Source organism: Haliaeetus albicilla, chromosome 28 (assembly GCF_947461875.1).
Source record: "Haliaeetus albicilla chromosome 28, bHalAlb1.1, whole genome shotgun sequence".
NCBI lineage: Eukaryota > Metazoa > Chordata > Aves > Accipitriformes > Accipitridae > Haliaeetus > Haliaeetus albicilla.
The window spans coordinates 8090691-8113545 of NC_091510.1; the positions used below are offsets into that span (position 1 = coordinate 8090691).

At 34.9% G+C, this 22855-nt stretch overlaps 1 protein-coding gene across 1 annotated transcript in view; it reads right to left on the reverse strand.

Moving 5' to 3' along the window:
• The window catches only part of LRRIQ1 (leucine rich repeats and IQ motif containing 1), a 114895-nt gene that overhangs the window by 81095 nt on the left and 10945 nt on the right, over positions 1–22855 (reverse strand). Inside the window, exons 10-15 of the mRNA XM_069773709.1 lie at positions 20830–20980; positions 15427–15620; positions 14517–14644; positions 8253–8326; positions 7859–7952; positions 3581–3757 (exon numbers count right to left, since the gene is read on the reverse strand). Of these exons, the coding sequence (XP_069629810.1) occupies positions 3581–3757; positions 7859–7952; positions 8253–8326; positions 14517–14644; positions 15427–15620; positions 20830–20980 (818 nt within the window). The remainder of the gene's footprint in view (positions 1–3580; positions 3758–7858; positions 7953–8252; positions 8327–14516; positions 14645–15426; positions 15621–20829; positions 20981–22855) is intronic.

The following is a 22855-nucleotide window of genomic DNA, read 5'->3' on the forward strand; positions in this document are numbered from 1 at the left end:
TGGGCAGCAGTGGTGTATGAAACATGGATTAGGGAAGCTAGCAGTGATTACTTTTGGCAGCTTACATACTTGAGGTCGCACCTACAGGGGCTCATAACTTAGCAAGATGTGAAACAGACAGAAGTTTGCTCTATTGTTGGCCTGTTCTTTAGCAACGTCACATTAATTCAGTCAAAGTATTGCAGTATGTCCACATAATAGCTATGCTGTTAAGGCTTATACACAAACAAGTTGTTTAGAGTTCCTTTTAAGACCTGCAGTTTCCAACGGTTTTCAAATAATCCATAAATTGTAGTTTTAGTAAAAATAAAACATAGATGGTTTTAACAAACAAATTAAGACTAAATTTGATACAAGATGTTCAACCACATCGAAGTTACCATTTAAAAGATTATGAATGAATTCTCAAAACCTTAAAAAAACCCACAACCCCCCCCACATCCCCACACCCCCCAAACCCAAACCATACATTCAGGAAAGAAGGGACATTTACATAATTTCTTCTTCCCACTATTGTTCTTCTCAAACATCTGCAAGCTCTTTTAAACAAAACTTACACAGAATCATAGAAAAATTCTCAACTGAAGGAACTCCAGGAGGTCTCTAGTCCAACCTCCTGCTTCAAAGCTGCATTAGCTCCAAGATCAGACCACGTTTCAGGTCCTGAAAACCTCCAAGAACGGAGACTGCACAACCTCTCTGGGCAGCCTGTTGCCATTCATCACTGTCCTACTGTGAAAAGGTTTTTTCTTATGTCCGATTGTACTGGGTCTGGCTGGGATGGAATTAATTCTCATTCTAGCTGCCCATATGGTGCTGTGTTTTAGATTTGTGACTGCAACTGTATTGATAAGACACTAACGTTTTGCTGAACAGTGCTTGGACAGAGTCAAGGCCTTCTCTGTCCCACTCAGCAGGTAGGCTGGGAGTGGGCAGGAGGCTGGGAAGGGACACAGCCAAGACAGCTGACCTGAACTGACCAAAACTATATTCCATGCCATATAACATCATGCTCAGCAATAAAACTTGAGGGAGGGGAGTCCTTCCAAGGTGGCCATTGCTCAGAGAATGGTTGGGCATCAGTCTGCTGGTGGGATGAGGTGAATGATTGCTTTGCATCACTTGGTTGCTTGCTTTTTTCTTTTCTTTTTTTTTCTTCTTCCCCTCTTTCCTTCACTTATTAAACTGTCTTTATCTCAATCCACAGGTTTTTCTTGCTTCTAGTCTTCTGATTCTCTCTCCCATCCTGCTGGTGCAGGGGGAGTAGTGAGCAAGCAGCTGGTGGGTGCTGAGTTACTGGCTGGAATCAACCCACCACACCAGTCTGAACCTCTCTTGATTCAGCTTAGGTCCTTGTTGCTCATCCTCCTGTCATGCATCACTGCAAACAGCCTAGCTCTGTCTTGTTGAGCATGTGCATGAACCCCCAACCATCTCAGGGGCCATGTGCCAAACTTGTTCCAGTTTATCAATGTCTTTTATGTATTGGTGACCCAAAATACAGGGCACAGTATTCTAGATGCGAGCTAACAAGGGCTGAAGAGAGGGAAATAATAACTTCTCTCAACCTATTAGCTATGTTCCTGTAGATACAGCCCAGGATGTTCTTAACTTTCTTTGGTACCAGGGCACAGTGCTGGCTCATGTTCAGTTTCTTATCTATCCAGATCCAAAGGTCGTTTTCAGCAGAGACACTTCTCAGCCAGCCAGTCCCAGACTGTATTGTTGCAAGGGGTCACTCCTTCCAAGGTAAAGAACTTTGCATTTTTCCATGTTAAATTCACAAGGCTCCTGTTGGCCTGTCTCTCCAGCTTGCCTAGGTCCTTCTGAACGGTAGCCCTGTCCTCAGGCATGTAAACAGTTTCTTCCAAATTGTTGTCACCTGCAAGCATGGTAAGCATGCACTCCATCTCCTGCTCCTGGTCTTTGATAAAGACGTTAGAAGGACAAGTCAGCCTCCAAAAAGTAGCACGAGCCATTAACTATTAATAGTTAATGGATGGTCTGAGCCTGACTGCCCAACAAATTTCTTACCTGTCTAGCTGTCCATTCATGCAGACCATGGTTAAATAAATCATTAAATTTTGTGAATATCATCTTTCTGTCCCATTTTTTACCATCTTGCAGAAATGTATGTGAAGGTTAGGTCCTTAGATTCTACTATAGCTCTCTCACAAGTCATATCCTAATTACAGATTGGCATTTTTTTCTGCAAAGGATACTGATGAAACAGGTCTTAAATCTCAGACATAAGAAAATTTTCTCTACCAGAAAGGAGGAGTACTTTTTTTTGCCTCTCCTTTTTTCCTTTTAAGAAAAAGGAAGAACACTATTTCAAAATGGTAAATAGATTAGGAAGTATCAGCTTCCCACGTGCAAACCAGAAGCCAAAAATCACAGAAGTGGAGAAGACATGTCTTTAGAGTTTAATGGAGTAACATATGAGTTCTAGGAGCCACCTAGAAGTTAGATCTGTCATACAAAACTGCACTATATAATTTCTCCCAAACTAATTCTTAATATGAACCTCTTTTCAAATAAATCTGGTTTGTGAGCTATGAAGATTTCTTGCAGCTTAGGAACAGCCAATAATACATCAATGTAATAGCCATTAGGTAGTAACAAGACACCATGGATATGCAGGCTTACATGTAAATGCAAAACAGCTAGTTTCTGAAGAAAACATGGGTACTTTTTCTGAACCAACAAAGTACACAAGGAGAAGTTCAGACTAAAGCATTGTCAAACATCACATGCTTCACCCGCTCTGGGATAATGTTCAGTAGCTGGCAGGATCAGGGAAACTATCTTTCCAAACAGCAGCAGACAAGCTGGATATTAAAAGGACTACAAGGATATTGTGAACCTGCTAGGAAATGAAAAGAAACTAAGAAAGAAGAAAACATACAATATTACCAAGTGTGAAAACATGAGAAGTTTGAGCTATTTAGATACTGCAAAGCGATGAAAAGATACCAGGTATAAATGATAAATTACCACTTGCAATGTCTAAGCTGAAGTCACTGGACCACTCGCCATGGTAATAATGATAAAGGTAGTAAATAAGACAAAATCAAAGACCTGTAAACAGAGTCACCTAATCCACTACTTTAAGAGAAAAGAGTTCAAATCTTTTGCAATCATTTAGAACATGAATAATACAGACATGGAAAACAAATGCAGGAAAAAAATAGAGCACATTGCACCAACAGCCAAACTAGGTTTGATTAAGCTAAAGCTGGAAGTCATGTTAGTATGATTATACCACTTTCAGGATTTAAGCTACTATTCCTGCATATCACTGTACTTTGTTGTGTGTATGAATTCATTCAACTACTACTAAGTGAAGGTTTTGAACCACCTGCTTTCTCAAACTTAAACAAAGTCAAGGCCCACATATTCAAGTATCTGTCTGAAATACTCTGCACTGAAGTCAATGACTAACTGAAGTCTAATCTCTTTCTTAACATAATACATTTCCAGGCAAAAGATAAGTAAAATTCGTAAGACACCAAGAAATACACTAATAATACATGAAAACATATTTCTGAACACAGTTTATATTCACATAAATACATACCACAGTTCAGCAGCCTTTTTTTTCAGTAGAACATTTTCTTCAATTTGAACTTGACAAAATTCCAGAAAAGTTCTTGATTTTGATCCTGTGATTCTTTCAGTTGTGGGTACAGCATGATAGTTTAAGATTTCACCATCAAGAAACTGTAAACTAGGGAGGACCTTACACAAGGAAGGCCTGAGAAAAGAAAAAGTCATAATTAGCTTTATGAAAAAATCCTAACGGTAAAACTCCCATTTTATTCATATAACAAAAGAGAACATGATAATAGTTCTCTAAGTATTTGTATATATTTTTCCTTACGTCATGTGTTAATATATTAACTAAAACTTTATTCTTAATAAACCACAGAACTTCGCAAGATCTCTTAATACTTTGTTGGTATGAAGACAGCTGCTGAAATACTGACCCCAGGGAGGTCAATGGCAACATTCTCAATTCATTAGAGCTAGCGTTTTACCTACTCAAACAATAACAGGAAAATTTTACGCACTTGTGCATAGGCACCTGTAATGCATTTGATTTGAGGCAACACAGCAAACTAAATCATAGGATTAAGATATAGCACTGATTTTGCTGACACATTGAAAGGTTTAGATTTAAAAACTGCACAGAATACTATACATTGCAAGTCTTACTCCCTTTACAATTTGCATATACCACATAAAGCAATATGATATTCAGTATGACTGACAGGAAAAAAATCCACTTTTGAAGTATTGAATTTGGTTCAGTGAAAGGGATGACAGTAGAGATGACATATCCTGGCTATGAAAAGGACAGTTGGGGCCACTGATGTAGGAAAAAATATGTGTGAGAAACTTATCTACCAATTTTAAGAAAATGGTATCATCAATGCTCTCTCTTTTAGGTTACTGTGAAATATAAACTAGTACTGCAACCTTGTTTCACATATTTCTTATACCAGACCAAATTTGCTGAAAGTTTCAAGACTGCAAAATTATTCAAATCAATACATCAACATTCAATATTTTCATTAAGTTAGTTTTAAGTAACACTTAGGAACTCTTGAAAGAATACTTATGGTAGGCTGTAAGTCCCCTTATTATTCAAAAAGATAATACTGTTTTCAAAATTTTAGAACTCCCTGGCTATTCCCTGTGAAGGTAAAGGACTATTACTCAAGCTCAGACAATACACACCAAGTTTAAAATCAGAGAAAGTTTCTATGACTGAGTTAGAATATCCCAAAATATAGCTCAACAGAATAGAATATTAGTTTTTTGCAAGTATAAAACTTTCCTTCTCTACTGCCCATTAATGTAAGAGTAACACTGTCTGAAATACGTTTGGAATAAAACGATGGGTTTAGATAGACAATCCCTGAACACATAGACAGGAATTACCAAAGCTGATGCTGAGTAGTGATACAACAAAAAAGTGCCATATCAAAGTTGATTGATGCTGGAAGTATTGTGTCTTAGAGCTATGGGATCTCAATACTAGTTTTTCCAGCTGGGTTTCTCCTGGTGAAGGGCTGAGTCAATATTTCATTTAGTGAAAACTTCCTGGTGAATATTCTGTCACTTAAGAGGCTCTATTAATCATTACAGCATTGAAACACAGTCCCCTAGGAGTGCTCAGACTGATCCCAGGGTTTAATTTTTAAAAAGCAATTTCTTACTACTTCACTTTTGTTGGTGTTATCGCTGGCTGGACATGAAAGTACAAAACCGATTGGGAAATTTTACAACTAATTCCTTTGTTGGTATCAAGGGGTTATGTAAAGTTCACTGGAACATATTGCCTGAAGTTATGGTCAATGCTGTATTCAGCAAATCCATATTTTATAGTATCCCATACTTTAAATCCTTTAGACAAATGAATCTCTTGTCTAATCATAAAAGCTCTATTGGGTCAAGCAATCTAAAGTGTCAGTTCTTATAGTTAAATTGGAATTCAGAAAGCTTTTCCCCTCCAGGTTACAAGTGAAATAACAGTTAGTTCTGTAAAATAGTGGGAATTAAAACAATGCAAATGGGAATTTAAAATGTTGTCACAGTCACTGAATTTTATTCACAGAATTACCTGTGGGAACCATGGGAGTGCAGATAAGTCTGTTCATTAAAAAACAAACCAACCAAGAATATATTTGTACAGCTATCTTTTAAACTACTCAAACATCTCCAACTAAAAGTTTCAAACAGGTTTTTTTTCCACTGGAATACTAATCAGAAATTTGTAAAAAAAAATCTTCTAATGGAATATATATATATATATATATATATATGTAAGGGTGGTTTTGTTTTTGTTTCTTCTCTTAATATGACACATACTCCAAAACACACATACCCCAAACTTTGCTGCTCTTACACTAGGCAATCTAATACAGCAAATGTGAACAGAATTTATCTAAACACATTCTTGTGTAACACTGCAGTGTAACACCTCATCTTTAACTGGCTTGAAATTATACAAGGAACCATTTGGGTCATTCTTCAAAATTGCTAAGCTTAAAAAAAAGAAATCATATTTTTCTAATAAAAAAATCTCAGTCAGCTGTTTTAATTACACCCAAAACAAAAGTCCAACTGTTGTGTCTCATCTCATTTCCTTAGACATTGTATTATGTCAACACTTTCCTAGGTAAATACTTGATTTGCTTAGCTGAAAGAATTGGTAGTGATTTAAATTCTTACTGATTAAGTGCTTCTTTGTACATTTAATGGAATTATAGTAAGAGTTCACTAAAAGACACTATACCATTTCAACACATGTATTCTGGAAGATCACCTAAAAATCTAAAATTGCATTTCCAACTTGTCATTCCGCTCTTGAAGGTCTGCAGACTAGAAAGTATTAATTGTAAGGAAGATGAAAGAACACTTCACATTAAATTAACAGCACTACTGTACTTTTGCTGAGTAATTCTCTCAGCTTTAAGTCTTGATGGCACTGGCCCATGTATGGGGTTTCAGACCACAGATTTCTCAAGAAACTGAGAGACTTCTACTAAAATACAAAAAAATACACAAAAAACCTATCCACATACAATTTTATTCATATGGCTTACAAATACAATCCTATCACAACTACTCATTTCAGGGATTCTGGTGACTGCATCTCATTTTGTATGTCAAGATTCCTTTCTACCCTATCCAGTTTTTATATCTACACATATAATAGTCTCTAGGATCAGCTCTTTAATTTTTTTCAGATCATTATTTCAGTATTATACATCACTGGAGGGCAAAGAAGAGCATTATTTTTACATCTGTGCTCTTCCATAATCATAAGAGCTATTAATTTCTGGTGTAAAGATGAGGAATTCTCAGAACAAGAAAAAAGTCTAAGCTTCAACTACTAAGGAAAAATCAACTGTTCATTCCAACTTTTTCTTCTAAATTTTTTTTCTTGAAAGATGCTAAGCCAAGGATTCCTTGAAACATTTATTATAAACACCACCCTTTCTCTAGCTATTTGCAGTGTGAACCTGTCACAGCAGCAAGACTGCTAAGGAGTGAATGGATGAAATGATGCAAGGGAGTAAATAAGAAAAAAAAAAAAGACAGCAAAGCAGAAAGAGAAATATTCTAAGCAGCTGTGTGATAGACAGTCAGAAACTGGTAGTTCTGAGAAGGGCAAGTAAGCAGTGTAAGAACATTAATAACCAGAGGAAAAAATAAAGGATTTAAACTGCAGATGAAATAGAAGGAGAAAAAGGTTGAGTGGATGGTTATGTCTTTATGCAAAGTTTTAATGAAATGTAAAATAGGGTAATAAAGGTCATACAAAACCTCAGTCAGAAAGTTAAACTTGTCAGTAAAGAGGAACAACCAGAATTTATGCTGAAAAAGACGACACTGTGATCAGTGGACAAAGAAGCAATTACAAATAAACAGCTCGAAGAAGGCCTATATCATCTTTATATTTTCTGCATTTGCCTAAATAAATTGTCATAAAGAAAAATACTCATTTAGGATAAAGGTTAAACAGCATAGACTCCACTGTCAAGTTTTAGCACACAGTGCCTCTTATTAAGGTTCCAAGTACTAGGTCAAACATCAAGATTTCTGTTTAAACAAAACTAGAACTGGAATTCTTAGAAAATAAAGATCACAGAATTGAATTTTGTTATTTTCCTATAATTCTCTTCCAATTTGTGGTAGTGTTCATACTTACCTCATTTCTACTGTTTAACTAACATAAGTACACCAAGTTTTTGGCTGATTTTGATTGATGAGTAAGATGTATATACACCTACAGTTTTTGGCTGATTTTGATTTTTTGAATTAGCAAATTAATTTATTTCCTTACCTCCAATTCCTTTCTTGGAGAAAAGGATTTCCACTGAGTGACAACTCCCTTAGTTTATGACAGTCACTTAACCATGTAATGACACCTTTAAGGTCTGTATTGTGGTAGGAAAGAAAATAAAATACAAATATGAATGCAGAACCATATTATTTCTCATAAAATCTTACATAAAAGTGAAATGTACGAAAATCATGAAGTACTACAAGCAATTCTGCTACCCATACAGTATAGTTGTAATTAATATCTGTAACATCCATGTTTGGAAAATATTTATATGTTCTCTGTATAAATATCTCATAAATAAATGAGAACAAATCAAATTCAAATAAGTTTATAGTTTAATTAAGAAGTTCTTGTTTGGATAGGGTTTTATGGTTTTTTTTATACAACTCACCTGACAAGCAGTTATTTTTGATATCCAGCTTTTCCAAAGACACAAATGAATTTAAAGGCACAAGCTCAGTTAATCTAAGAACAGAACAGAAGAGGGTTTTTTTCAGTTAGATAAAACAGAAGTTTGATAACAGAAAGGCACCAGAATCTTTTATAGTTATGAAAATTTACTCATGTAAATAAGAAAATACCAATTTAGCTATCCAAGGTGCTAGAACTAATTACTGAAATTTTAACTTGAAGGCATTTCTTAGTCTTCTCAGTAGCTCAGTTTTTAATATTTACTCATTAATGTTTTGTTTTATGTGGTAAATATTTCATTCTGTTTCTTGCCTTTAGTGCAGAGGATCTGAAGTCTTGTAAAATTTACACAACTCATTTGGCTTTCCTTTAGGCACCATAACTAGAACGAAACTAGCAGAGGGCCCTGATTCTCGAGAAGAAAGAATATCTGCTTTTCTTCTTTCCTCTTCCTTCATTTCTCATTGCTCAAACTTCTTCTCAGTTTGTTTCTCTTCTCCACTCAGCACATTACTTCCTAGATCCTAAAACTAACATAATCATTGTCACAGTTCTATTTCTGAACAGGTCAAGGCTGCACTGTCCTGTAATATATTTTCAGTGCTTCCTCTGTCTTTCTACTTCTGTAAGACAGTGTCAAATAGGTGCCTATTATACAGACTCTTATGGAATTACTGTTCTCTACATATCAGAGCTTTTCTTGTGCAATAACGCAGCAAAGCAGTAGTAAAGCCATGACAAAATTCTTATCTGTAGTACTGAAGAGCAAATGTAAGGAAACTGAGCCGACATTCATCTGTACAAAGGATTTTGGACTGTAAGATGTGTATAATGACTATTATTAAAACATTAGCGTCCAGTGTTATTCAAGTTTCTTTACTTACAAACTTGCATTGGTGCAACTAAGAATGAATGTTGAATGGTTCAATCAGCTGCCAGGCTATTTCCAAATATTACCTTTCAGATTAAAAAGTTTATTTTGTTTTATGTTAAATATGAAAGAGGGAGGAAAAATTAAAATCAAGATGCAAAAACCCTCAGTCTTCAACTTAAACTAGAATGTTTATGTATAAGCACATACTAAATCAACTATCTTTTAAAAAAAAAAAAATACACGTTTAGATAACTTGTTTCATCCCTCTAAGGACAAGGCCTAAGCATAATGAGAGAATGGCGACACCAATGGCAATGTGCGTGGTCACTTTGTGACTGCTAACTTTCATGGAAAGCAGTATTTTCTGATGGTTATAGTGCTTTTGAAAGCTATAAATCAGAATTCTTATAGTTAGAAAGAGGATCATGCAAAAAAATGAAACCTACTCACTCCACAAACTTAGAACTGGTCAGAGCCAAAAATGCTTATTTGTTGCTATGTGAATGTGTTGTGTTTCCAGCACAGGCATTACAACTGAAATACAGAGCTGGATTTAACTTTGGTACAAAAATTCTGGACCAAATGTTGGTTGTAGATTCTTTAATCTTACTGAAAATTTGACCATATGCAAAACAGAAAAAAAAAATCATTTCCACATTCAGTTGACAAGTATTTCTATATGACAACATAATTTTTTAATAGTGAATTCAGAAAAACAGATATATAGCCAACTGAGTATGTGTCACTGTACTTCCATTTCTTTCTCAAACTATACCGTAAAGTTGTCCTGGTTGTAGTCCTATTTAGTTCTATTACCTCCCTGCCAGATTTCTATGGAGTCAAATAAATACGAAAAAGTATTAACTCTAAAAAGCATTAAGCCTTATACGTAGATCTGTACACAGTACTACAAATATCAGCATTTTAGGTTCTCATGACCAGTTAATAGTACATAAATAGATTTAATATTTGTAACAAATATCATCATAGATATTAGTGGCTAACAGTATGGCTGCAAAGACTGAAAATCCATGATTCAGTTTATAGATTCACATATTCAGAAATATCCAGGAAAATAAACATTGTACTTTGCACAAGGGTCAAAAGATAATGCAGTATTTTTTTATTTATAATGACAGACTTCTCTGGATCTTTATCAGTCTATGCTGTGGTGAATTAGAAATTGTCTACTGCACTACCCTTGCCTGCCGTTGGCATTATGAGAGTTAAAACATTTCCCCGTCATTCTATAGCTTTCCCTTTACTGACATTCTTTGTTAATTTTTTTCCTAAGAAAATTCAAACCAGAAAGACAAAGGACATTACTGAAAACTTAATACTACTTGACCTTGTCACATTAGCCCTGGGCATAAGAGAGATATAAATTACAAAGAAGACACAAAAGTAAAAGATATTCACAAAAAAGCAAGCTATAGCTTCCTCTTTCTGCTCCCATTTAAGGCTGTAGCAGGACAGGACACAGATAACCACAGAAACTCTGTCAGAAAACAAGATTTAAGAGACTAGAATAGTTGCAAGTATGCATCAGAGAAAATAAAGATTGCTTTTCTGAACATGAATAGCAGTTACTGCTTGGGATGGTGCAAATCCTGCAGTGCATCTGCCTTTCCCCAGAAAAATTATCATTGATGTTAATCAGAGGTTAGCAGGAAGGAGGGCAAAATAATTAAAAATAAACTTATATCAATCTAGGTCTTTAAGTAAAGCCCATATTTCTTTTTCATTCTTTAAAAATAAAAATACTTTAGTTTGAAATATTCACCATATTTCTAAGTAGTAATCAAATATAATGTAGGAAATCTGCCAGTTAGCCACTTGTTTCTTGAACACTCTAGTAGACAGTACTTCTACTATCTTGCCCATGATGCCACATACTCAGAGATAAACTTATCACCAGCAAAGAATTACTGAAAGTGATCAAAAAAATATAGACTGGTAAGGATAGGATGGAGAAAAACACTATACATAAGTATAGCTTTTTCATGACTGACTTATTTCAACATCCAATGACATTTAAATTTATTATGAGGGCTCTGGAAAAGTGGTCAAATTCTCAAAATGTGATGGCTTGCAATGACAGTTAATTCAATTCTTACATCTGAGAAATTAGGTTAAAAATACAGATACCATATATATTTAAGTAGGGAGCACAATACATATTAAAAAAGCATAGAGCTGACTTTTTAGCATTTCTATTATAAGCCTTTTAGGAATAGTATGCATCTAGTTGCAAAAACATGGGAGCAACATGTTCACAGAGAATTTGTTTCTGGCCAAACCAGTTTCCTAAAAAAAAGGAATTTTTGCAGATGACTGCATTTTTTTAAATATTAAATTTTTATCTATCACACTTAAGTTATCTTAACGAAAAACAAGAGATAGCAAAAAAAGAACTTTGCCATATTAATGCCATATTAAAACAGAAATTTTAAGAGGGATAGATTTGTCTGTTTTGAAGTTGGGGGCGGGGAGTAACGGCTACCTGAACAGCAGGTAGCTGTACAACTTTTAAATGAAAAAGACATTATCAAGTAAGCTACATAATTAAGTGGGATTACATGTAAATATAAATACCACATGAATTCTTAATACATATTAAATATGTATTAATTTTAGTCCCAGGGGCAAGGTTTTTCACTCCTACACCTAAATCTTTATCCGCAACAGAAAAAAAAGAAAATGTGCCTTTTAAACTAACTTAGCAGTTGCATTCTCCAGCTGCTATAAAATAGAGCACAGGTCTTCACAGTCCCAATTCTGCAGTAACCCAGTCAAGAAGATATCCATCATTGGCTCTGGTCAATTGGACTTTGAGCAAGTATATGCTTTGTATGTGAAAGCCACAATAAAACACTTAATAAAAGCAGTAGTGGTGAAATAGCTGCCATTTTTATATTTGAAGGAGTTAATCACTACCTGTTATATTATAAATCCTTGTTGCTAGATTGTAGGTTTAAAAAAAAATTAATTTTTGGAGTTTTATCTTTGGCAATTTCTGGTTTATAATACAGACAAAGCAACTCAGGAATAAAAAAACCTGTAAATTAGTGTAAGAATTTTCTTTTCACAGTACTTCACTTTTAGAAAGAATACAGATTCACAGCATTGCCATTATATGGGCTTCCTGCAATCAGTAAAAAGGAAATGGCACTCAGTGCACCCTTGAAAAAAATTCACAAAATTGCACTAGCTGTAGGATAAAAGTAAAGAAACAGCTTTTCTTTCAACAGCTTACTCCATTACATTCACTGTTTCTTTAGAACATCGAGTTACTTATGCTATAGCACACACATATGGAGCTGCTTATAAGTGTACATAAAGTGAGTGTAACAGAGCAGGCTACTGAAATGCCAGGAATTTTGAGGCTTTTAATATGCATTTAAGGCTATCTTGTCCTGTTTGCCACAAAGATTTGAGATAAGCTACAGATACATCAAGGAAAGAAAGGGAATTGTCTGGGGAGGAGGTGTGTTTATTTTCAGCACATCAAGTTTGCTGATGCAAAAATATGCTTTCTCCCAGCCCATCAGAAGAAACTCAGTGGACCAAACACTGCATCTCAGCTTGGCCACTGGAAAACCAGAATAAGCACTACAATGGACATTAAAAACTGTAAGATCATGGGATAGGTGAGTGACATAAGGTACATCTACAAGGCCAGTCCAGTACAACCTAGATCCAGAGGCTGCATTCAAGCTATGCCTGAGACCATGCTCCTAAGTTTGTTCTCTCCCTAGCAGGCACATGAGGTCTTCAAGCAGTTTTGCAAACTTTTTATTACACACAGTATAGTTAACCTTAATGTTAACAAAAAACAAACCAGAGAAAGAAGAGGAAACTACAAGAAGATAGAGCCACATTACTGCATGTTCCACAAAAAGCTGAAAGGACAAGAAAAAAACAAGAAAAAAGCAAAGAACATGAATTAAATCAATACCTATGATTCAGAATCTAACACTTAAAAAATGCTCTTGCTAATCACAGGCAGGAAGCACTTTCTCCAAACTCCAGAAAAATTAATAAAAGAACAAAAAAACACCTAAAAGCCCAGTAACTTGAAGATTCGATTCTGTAAATATAGCTAGGTGTTACACTTATGTCTAAGAGTTTACATGCATACTACTTCATTAGAGATGATGCGAAAACAATCTGAAAAGTTATATAAAAATATAGGTTGTATATGATTAGACAATAATAATTTTCCATGAAGGACATTCCTTATAATGGACTCAGTCTTACAGATCTTTTCTCCCACAGGCTCCCAGCTACAGTTGACTCTGCTGAACTAAATGTCATATCGGATGGGATTCATCTATTTAAATGTTGACACCTACATATGAGCTGGTCATTTTGACTGTTAGTAGTCAATGAGGATGATCAGGCACTTGTAGGGTATGACTAGTCTCAAAGGAAATGGCTAAAAATGGCAGATGAATCACACTCTAAAAGCATCTCCTCTTCAGTAACAGAAGAGTGAAGTGACCAGTTAAGAGTGTGTATTCTGTACATTGTGTGCAACAGAGCATATTCTATTTGTTTAGCTGAGATCAATCTTGTTCAGAGCAAAATGGTCACAGTATAGAAAAATAATTAATTTATACTAATTTAAAATTCATTTTAGTACTAACATTGTAAATTATAATATTTTTTCCTTATTTTTTTAGCAGAACTTAAATTGAGAAAAATGGGGTGGGGAAATAACAATTTTGACTCCTGAATATCTGGTTACTCTAACTCTACAGATGTACAGATTAGCTTAGAAAATGAACAGAAAGCTAATTACAGGGTACTTGAGTGAATGATCTAGTTTTATACTGCTTGTCTTGATCCTTCTTCATTTTATACCTTTCAAACTGAACCATACGAGTGAAAAATTAAAGCAAATATGCTTGTTTTGGAGAGCATTAACATATGTATGTAAAAGAAAAACCAGCATTCTCATTTGCCCTTTTTAACTCTAGTAGTTGCACTTAACATAGCCTTCAAAGTCTGTTTTGAATAAGCTAGCTGTGAAATATGAAGTTTGACAGACATACTCTAGCAACAATTGCTAAAGAAAGGAAAAAAAGAAACACCATGGTTTTAATAATGCCACAATGCTCAAAAATTATTTGCATATATATACATAACTTCTAATAGAAAAAAATTACTTTTCATAGTTAATGCTGTTTCAAATTTTCTTAGCTAAACGTAGTCAATGTCATTACTTGTCAACCACATATTTTCAAAGAATATCTGGAAAAGACAGTGATATTTTAACCATACTGAGAATTATACTTTTCAGATAAGTGTTATATTAGTAAATTCCTCCGTATCAGTTTTGTAAGTGGAAGAACGTTTCTTGCTTACCTATTTTGAGACAGCAAAAGAACCTGCAATAGAGGCAACCAATACAAAGAAAGCATTCTCATAGCAGAAATGCTATTGTCATCCAAATATAGTTCTCTTAGGAGAACATGATTTTCCAGTCTTGGAAGCTAAATAGAAAAGAGATGGTTATTTAAAATTAATATAAATTAGAGAAACAACAATGGAATGCTTACCAGATGCTTTTTATAAATCATTACTAAATACAAGCAAACCCCACATTTTGGATATATGTATCATTTCCTTATTGTGTATGTACCAGTTGTCACACATAATTTCTACATATCAGGTGGTAAGTATTTTTTACTGTCTTCTATCTAGTCTGAATAGTCAATGTAAATTTAACAACAACAACAAAAAAGCCCAACAGCCACAGTCTTACTATTTTATTCATGCAGTTATTTGCTGCGTATTGACAATGATTTTCCTCCCTTGGATTCGTAAGAGAATCATTGTTAGTAAATATGACTGAGTGTACAGTTAGCAAACTACTTTGCTCCTTTAAATGCTGCAGCAAAACCTTCAACTTTTGGAGGATCAGCAAACATAAAGTTAGTCTGAACTATTACTTATACGTAACAATAATAATATTTTGTTACATTTTAAACAAAAAATCTGCATCATATAACACAAACTGAAGACTAGATGCTATGAACAAAGGAGATAAATATAATTACTGAGAGGCCAATTTTAAAAGGACTTAGGAGCAAGAAAACACATAACTGCTAGCCATTTGTATCTTTGAAAAAATCTCCCTCTAACAGGGGAAAAAAAGCCTACCTAAGAGTATGAAATATCCCACAGCAAACAAAGAGCACATGATCAGCATTGTGAAATATATGACTGTTAAGAAAGATGTATGCACTACAGCTACTGAATTCAAAGCTTTTACCTCCTGGAGGTTATTGCCTTGCAACTTCAGGATTTGAAGTAGGCCACAATTCTCAATGCCTTCAACTTGTGTGAGATGATTAAAAGAGCAGTCTAGGTGAATGAGAGTAGGTGCCTCACAAAGACCTTTTGTGCTGATTAACAGATTGTGGTCCACAATTAACTGCTGAAGATTTTTCAATGATTCCAGACCACCTGAAAATTAAAGACTTTAGATAAATTAAGCCATAATGAAATAAAAGTCTGTTGGTTTTCAAGTACTAAGAAAACTCTGGACTTTCAATATATTTATACTATCTATAGTAACAATTAATATTAGTCCTGTCTAAGGTTTAAAAATAATTACTGTATTTTGACCCTATCAACTCTAGAATGCATACCGTTCACAAATTTCTGGTCCTGTTAACCAAGCAACAATAACAGTTCATAACCCCTTTAGCACTTCTGTTGGAGCAGAACATTCTTTTAGTGATAAACTATATTTACTATGCTTTAAGCACTTTCTAACTGCTACTCAGAACCTATGGGCTCTGTGAAATGCTAACAACCCTCTTAAAATCACCCCTCAGAATGGAAACAGTATTTATGTTTAAAAGTTAATTTTCATTATTTCAATTTTAAAAGTTTGGTTGTTTTTTTTTTAAGTTATCAGCAAGGTGAGAACAAATTGTGTTAAAACTTAGACCAGCACCACCTCTATTAAAGAGCATCTTGTTTACGGAATTATGTCACAAAATATTTTTAATGAAGAAATTTATGAAGAAAATTTAGTGCCTTTAAGTATAAAGCTATACTTCTATAGCCATTAGACTCTCAACTTACTCCTGCCAGCTAGTGTAAGAGCAAGAATGTGTGCCATCTCTAGCCCAAAAAGATGCAATGGAAAAGTTTCCTGTCAGCATCTGTTTCTTTCACAGAATTTTTCCCAAATCATCCTCTTACAACAGCAAAAATCACTCTGTCTTTCCACGGTCTTACACATGCTAGATATTCTGCAATGGCACTGATGCATCTGACTTGCTACAGGTCCAAGCAGTTTTTCTGTACCTCTGTAGTAAAACTCCTTTGAAGGGACATCCTTTACAAAACATATCTAAAATAAGGAATTTCTGAATTTACTTTTCTTTCATGTGTTCTTCACATGGTTTTACTTTGTCTCATCTTTAGCTTACCCCAAAATTCCCAAGTTCCCAAAAGGAAGTTGGGTGAGCTTTACAGAGGCGAATGTCTTTGTGATTGTCCTCCGAGAATAAACTGAATTATGAGACCAGAGGCCAGTTTGCACCATAGATTATTGAGAATACAGAGCAGAATTTAAAAAAGAAAATTAATGATAAGGAGAAAACAGAAGTAAAAAATTAAATGCCAAAACTAGTAGCACATTTTTTAAAAAACACCAATCAAATATAGGCCTTTGAATCATAGTAATTCAAAAAAGGAAAGCACCTAGTGGAAATAACACAATCGCCTGATATTGAAGAGATATCATCCTAAATCTAAAACAAATGTCCCATACTGTAACTTCAAAACTGTGCTTTAGGAAATAAATATACAAACCTTTAATTATTCTGAAAGAATTTCAAACATGCCCATGGATATTATCCTGACTGCAAGATCCTGGTCTATATTTTCTTTTATGCTTGCATAAAATAAAAAAGGAACCAGCACCATCTAGTGGTCTCAAAAAAATTAGTTTCAGACTGTTAAAATTAACAGCTCCCAAGACTTCCTCACGAGAGCAGTCCTTAAATCTCCACTTTTAAGTTATCAGCATAGCAGTACTGGAAAGTTTTAAAGCACTGAATTAGTCTGGAGTGGGACAGAGAGGAGAGACTGCACACACAGTAAGAAAAGGCAAGGAATTAATACAGGATCTGGAAATTTCCTATTCTACATGCTACACAAAGCACCTTTTTAACATCTCCTTCTCCTCATCTGTCTTGTTTAATTAGATCAAATGTCATTCGGAACAGACATGCCAAGGCTACATACAATGGGGTCACAATCTATTCTGGAACTATCAAATGCAGTCCAACAGAAACATATATAAGAGAGTATAATCTAATACAAAGAGATGGTATTTTAATGTTTCTTCTGCACACATGCAAAATTAAAAATAAGCATGAAAGTCTTCTGCACATTTCCAGAAGATACTGTCTGTTTTACATATGATGCAACCAACAATAGCTATAGCAGTATATGGGAAAACGCATTCTGTTGAAAAACATATGGTTTCAGCAAGGTTTGTGGAGAACCTTTATGTAAGTAGCTCTTAGGAATTTGCAAAGTGCAGCTGGGGTCTGTTAGCGAGGGACTCTATCCTACCTATCAATGCAGTCCTGAAGTAACTTCTATGTGTCACAAAGATGAATGATAAGAGAGGAATGAAAGCTGACAGTGAACATGAAGATGAAAAAACACATAAAAAACCCCACCCAAAACGGAAAGGTGTCTGACAAAAAAAACCTCTACGTGCTTTCTTAAAAAGAGGAGTTCCAAAGGAGCATTTACAATTATCCATGGTTATGCATTGCTATTCGTAGCACTGCCAGGATTTCAGCCAAGATACTATGGCAATACAGACACCCTACAAAGAGTATTCTCTGATTTAAGTCAAAATGCTACTTTTTGTGTAAGAAAATCTTTAAGTAAAGCATTCATCTTCCAAGGACAAACATATGCACTGAACTTCAGTGTATTACTGACACAATTAATTAATTTGTGATCATGCATTCTTAAGTGGAAAAGCATAATTAAGACATATTTCTCATACTTTTACTGTTATTTTTAAGGGTTTTCTGGCAATTCTAATCTTTTCCCTACTGATGCTATATTTCAATGGGAGGAGAAAAAAAAGAAAAAAGAAATCACAGCGTGCTTGAAGTTTCCTACAGTAAGTTATTAAAACAGAAGTATTATAAACATAAATAAGCCTTACTTCTTAGCAAAAAGCCCCCAGACTTTGTTAAAGCTGAATGAACCGAGAACATTGCACAGCACTGCAGCTTCCAAAATTGCTAAGGGACATCCTGCAAGATTTACGGATGGGAGGGATACATTAACTTCTTAAAACCCATAAATCTATTTTTGTGTATTCTATGCAACTACTTAAAACCAATATGTTATTGTATGAAATAAATCCTGTATTATGCATCTGTTTTAACCAGACATCCTCAAAGCAATTCTGGAGAGGAGAAAGACATTCCAAGCTGATTTTTGTGAACATTTATTTACCCACTCACACTGCACAAAACAGAAAGTACGAGAGGATTTTACTCCACTTGGCCTGTACAAAGGTACTACATTCCACACAGATGCCACATTCCTACATGTCATCCACTAACACTATGTCATTATTACAGCAATCTTGCAGACATTTTTATCAAATGAGATAAATCTGAATAAAAATCTTATCCAGCATTATTGGCCACAAGGATATGGATGAAGCTTCTTTAACCAGTTTATTTTATTGTTCCTCATTAGGGAACTAATACGCTTTTACAGTAAACATTGATATTCCAGCACCTTTGTTCCCAGGTATTATAAATTCTGTTCACAAATACTAACATCCCAAATTTGCACATATTAGCAAAAAATACTAGAAATATCAACGTTAAACCCTCTAAATCTACAGATTTTTTTAAGCTTTCACATTTCTGTTTGCTATGCCCTTGTTATTTATCACAGAATTGCATTATCCATGTTCATACTGTTTCAGTCTCCTTTTTTTTTAACAGTGGAAACCATTTCTTTATATAAATGTCTTATGTGAATGTGTTTCATCTATCTGCTTAATAATTGTCCAGCAGGAAAAAAAAATTAAAAATCTAAATCAAGACAAATAAAATTAAAATAAAAATCTTCTTATCTCCTTTCCATTCCCAGCTCTGCAGTCTTTCCAAGCAACACCTTTAGATTTAGCACAGACTAAGAATACAACCAGAAAATCACCTTTTCAGGTTTCATGTTTCAATTTATACAAAACTGCAGCACATGCAATTTTTTTTCTTGACCAGAAGATTTTATTTCAATGGACAAATCTCTGAAGATTCACCTCTGTTAAGACTATAATACTGAAGTTATATAGTCACCTGTATTTTGGTGGCCTTTACAAATTTCACAGTATGTCATGCACCAAAACCCAAGTCCCTAGAGTATAGAGAGGCTGTTAAATCCAGTTCTGTTCTATCCGCTGTGCTGCCTTCTTGAAGGAAATTTGCTGCTTTCAAGCCTTGAGAGCTCCCTTTCAAGTAATGATCTGGCAATTTACTACTACCTTTTCTCAACTGTTAATGTTGCTTTTGAGGGATCACTAATGGTCTTCCCTCCATACATCATTCTAAAAACAAAAAACTGGCTTCTCCACTTACATACAGCAAAGCTCTTGGTTATTTTCACTGCACTACACTTTCCTGACCTTTTGTCAGTAGAAAATGCCCTGGATCCTGATTACATCTATGCCAAATCTACATAACACAAGGCTCACAATGCAGTATTTTTGGCTTGCCAGAAGCTGACACACAGTATCTTCCCCTTAGGCACTTTACAGTCCCAGCAGCAATACAAGCAGAGAGGCAAACACTTGTTCACTACATGAAAAATTCCTGGCTGGCCAACAGAAAACATCTGTCTTCTAGCAGAAAGATTTCATGTATTGAGTGGTCTGGGTGCATGTAAATTCTAACTCGTTGACTGCATGCTAAAGGTACACCTGTTGCCTGCCCATTGCTGGACCTGACAAATACAACTGCCTTCGTAAATATAATAGGGGTTGGCACACCTGCTGTGCCTAAACGATTTTGCACGATTTTACCTTAGACTCATTCTTTTTTCCAGCTTTGGGGCAATGAGCAGCAATGAAGAGCCAAAGTGGGAGGGAAATACAGAACAATAGTTTGGAGCCAGAATGGGCAGCATTTTAGTAGAAAGAGAGGCCATGGTCCAGTGTTAGCATGGTTCATAGAGTCAGACAATACAATTTCTATGTAACTACCTACTGTGTCAGTCAGGAACACACTGGAATTCTCTGCAATTGTGAGGTTAGGCTTTATATTAATTTTGTTTCTGCAGATAAACTGAACTCAGGCTACTCACATATCCCAATTGAGTTAGTGCAGGTAATATTAGGGGCCCTTCTAGAAAGATTTTTAGTTCTTTTTGGCTGACAATAGTTATATGACCTGGCAGATGGAATATATGGCAGCAGCTAAGCCATACTACAAATAAATGTGAAGTTGAGTATCTTTTAGAATGCAGGTCTGTTCTAAGTCTGCTTCCTCATTCTCCTTAGGGAATCAGGGCTTAGCAGCTGGCTGGCCCTGAATGCAAGGGAAGTAAAATTCTGAATACAAACAGCACAAATATTGTTATACAAATTAGAATAATTTTTCATTAATTTTCTTACCAATTCGAGTGATTCTATTGTAGGAAAGTTCAAGATTTTGGAGATTTATGCAGCCATCTAAGCCACAAACTGATGAAAGATGGTTCTTATTCAGAATCAGAATACAGAGATTTTCTAGATTTTCACAGTCAATCATCTGAATGTTGTTTTCCTGTAATAAAGGAAAATGAGAATATTAAATAGCACGTAAAGTGAAATCGCAGAATTAAGTGTAAAAATATGGTAGATTGTCATCATTGCTTTTTTTTATCCTAGACTTCTAGCTAGGAGTAAGGGCATCTCTTATTTTTTTCCATTAGGAAAATAAATTGATGAGTCACAGAAACTGCCTTTTGTGTCCTGTTGCGATAGAACAAAAATACATCTTGAACTTCATTCTGCCTCAGAAAATGTGCATAAGTTGAAACAAAAAGCATAAGGATAATTTAAGGACAGAGTGGTCTTTTCCATATACGCTTTCCTAGCTTCCCAAATCCTGGGAGACTGAACTAGAACTGCATAGAAACCATCAAATTTACTAGACACTAATGAAGACAGCTATGACTTTGCTGGAATCCTATTTACTAGTAGTGAAAATCTGCATTTAGAGGTATTTTGGTCACAAATATTAAGACTGTTCTCAGTTAATGTTCTTCCCCCAAGAGATCTTGCTCTTTTAACATCCCCCTCCCCAGGCCATTTTAGTAATGCTTCCTTGGATTTTTATTTCACTATTTGCTTCCCTTGCTGTTTTCTTCTGGTTTTCACCTGCAGATGCTTAAACAAACAAAACTTAAATTCCCTGCCTTTGTAACAAAGTGATTAAGCCAAAGAGCCTAATTCTTATTCCAGAATTAACATGATGACTAAATTTAGGTGCTACCTTCAGCTGCAGGCATAGATATGTAGAGGTTTCCTTTGGAAGCCGTAACACTGATTCCTGCCCTTGGACAGCCCCTTCAGTTGCATCAGTAAGTTAAAGCAAAGAACTGATATAGCTTAAATGTTAGCTTTTGTATGAACAGAAATGAGGGGCAATATCAAGCAGAAATGAATGCCCAAGAGAAACAAAGGCAGCTGCTTTAGCTATGTGAGAAATACCCATGAAACAATATTGGACTGTTTCAGCTGTCACAAAAGAGGCTGTTTCTTCATTAAGGTTAGCCACATTAGCTGGCACAGCAAAAGTATAAAGTATTATTATTAACAATATATATAATTATTAAGTTATTAATAAAGCATACTTAAAAGTATATCTAAGAGTCTTGTCCTTAACTAAATTATCCTCACATATCCCAGTGAGGCAATCCTGTATATTATTTAAAGTCTAACATTTTAAAATAAAAAAAAACACAAAACCAAAACTGTTCTGTAAGAGACAGTATTTGATCTAAAAAAAATTATATATAAATACCAATCTTAGTAAGACTGGCAACTTAGATATATATTATGACCTTATACTAATACTTTGCTCTTGTATTTTGAGGTACCCAAAATGATCAAATCCCAGAAATTACATTCTGAATAGATAAGAAAACTGAGAAAAGGACACAGGTATTTGAACCTGCCCTATTGCAAAGTTCTAATTACCAGACAGACAACACTCCTTTAACTATAGTTATTATCAGCTCTCTTCTCCGCATTTAATTAAAAACACCAAAACCAACAAAAGCCCCATACTTTGGAAAGAACACCAGTTACTGGGCCAGCAGAAACATTCAAGATTTCTACGAATAATAAAGGCATATTAACTTTCTTGTGAATTGGTGTTGTTAAAACACGTGAAATAAAAAATGTGAACAGAGTTGTTTCATGTAAATCAAGTTCTGGAACTAAGATGCATCACAGAGCAAAACGTTTTCTTTAGTCATTAAACTTACAAGGCCATGTAAGACACTGCGCAGTAGCAAGTACCTAGACATTATGCCTCTAGTGTAACTCACTATACTGTTCCTTGAGCATATATGCGAGTAATTTTAATTAATGTTCAAGGTGTGTACGGCAAAGGACTCTTCCTGCTACCTATTCCTGCTTAAGCTGAGCACCT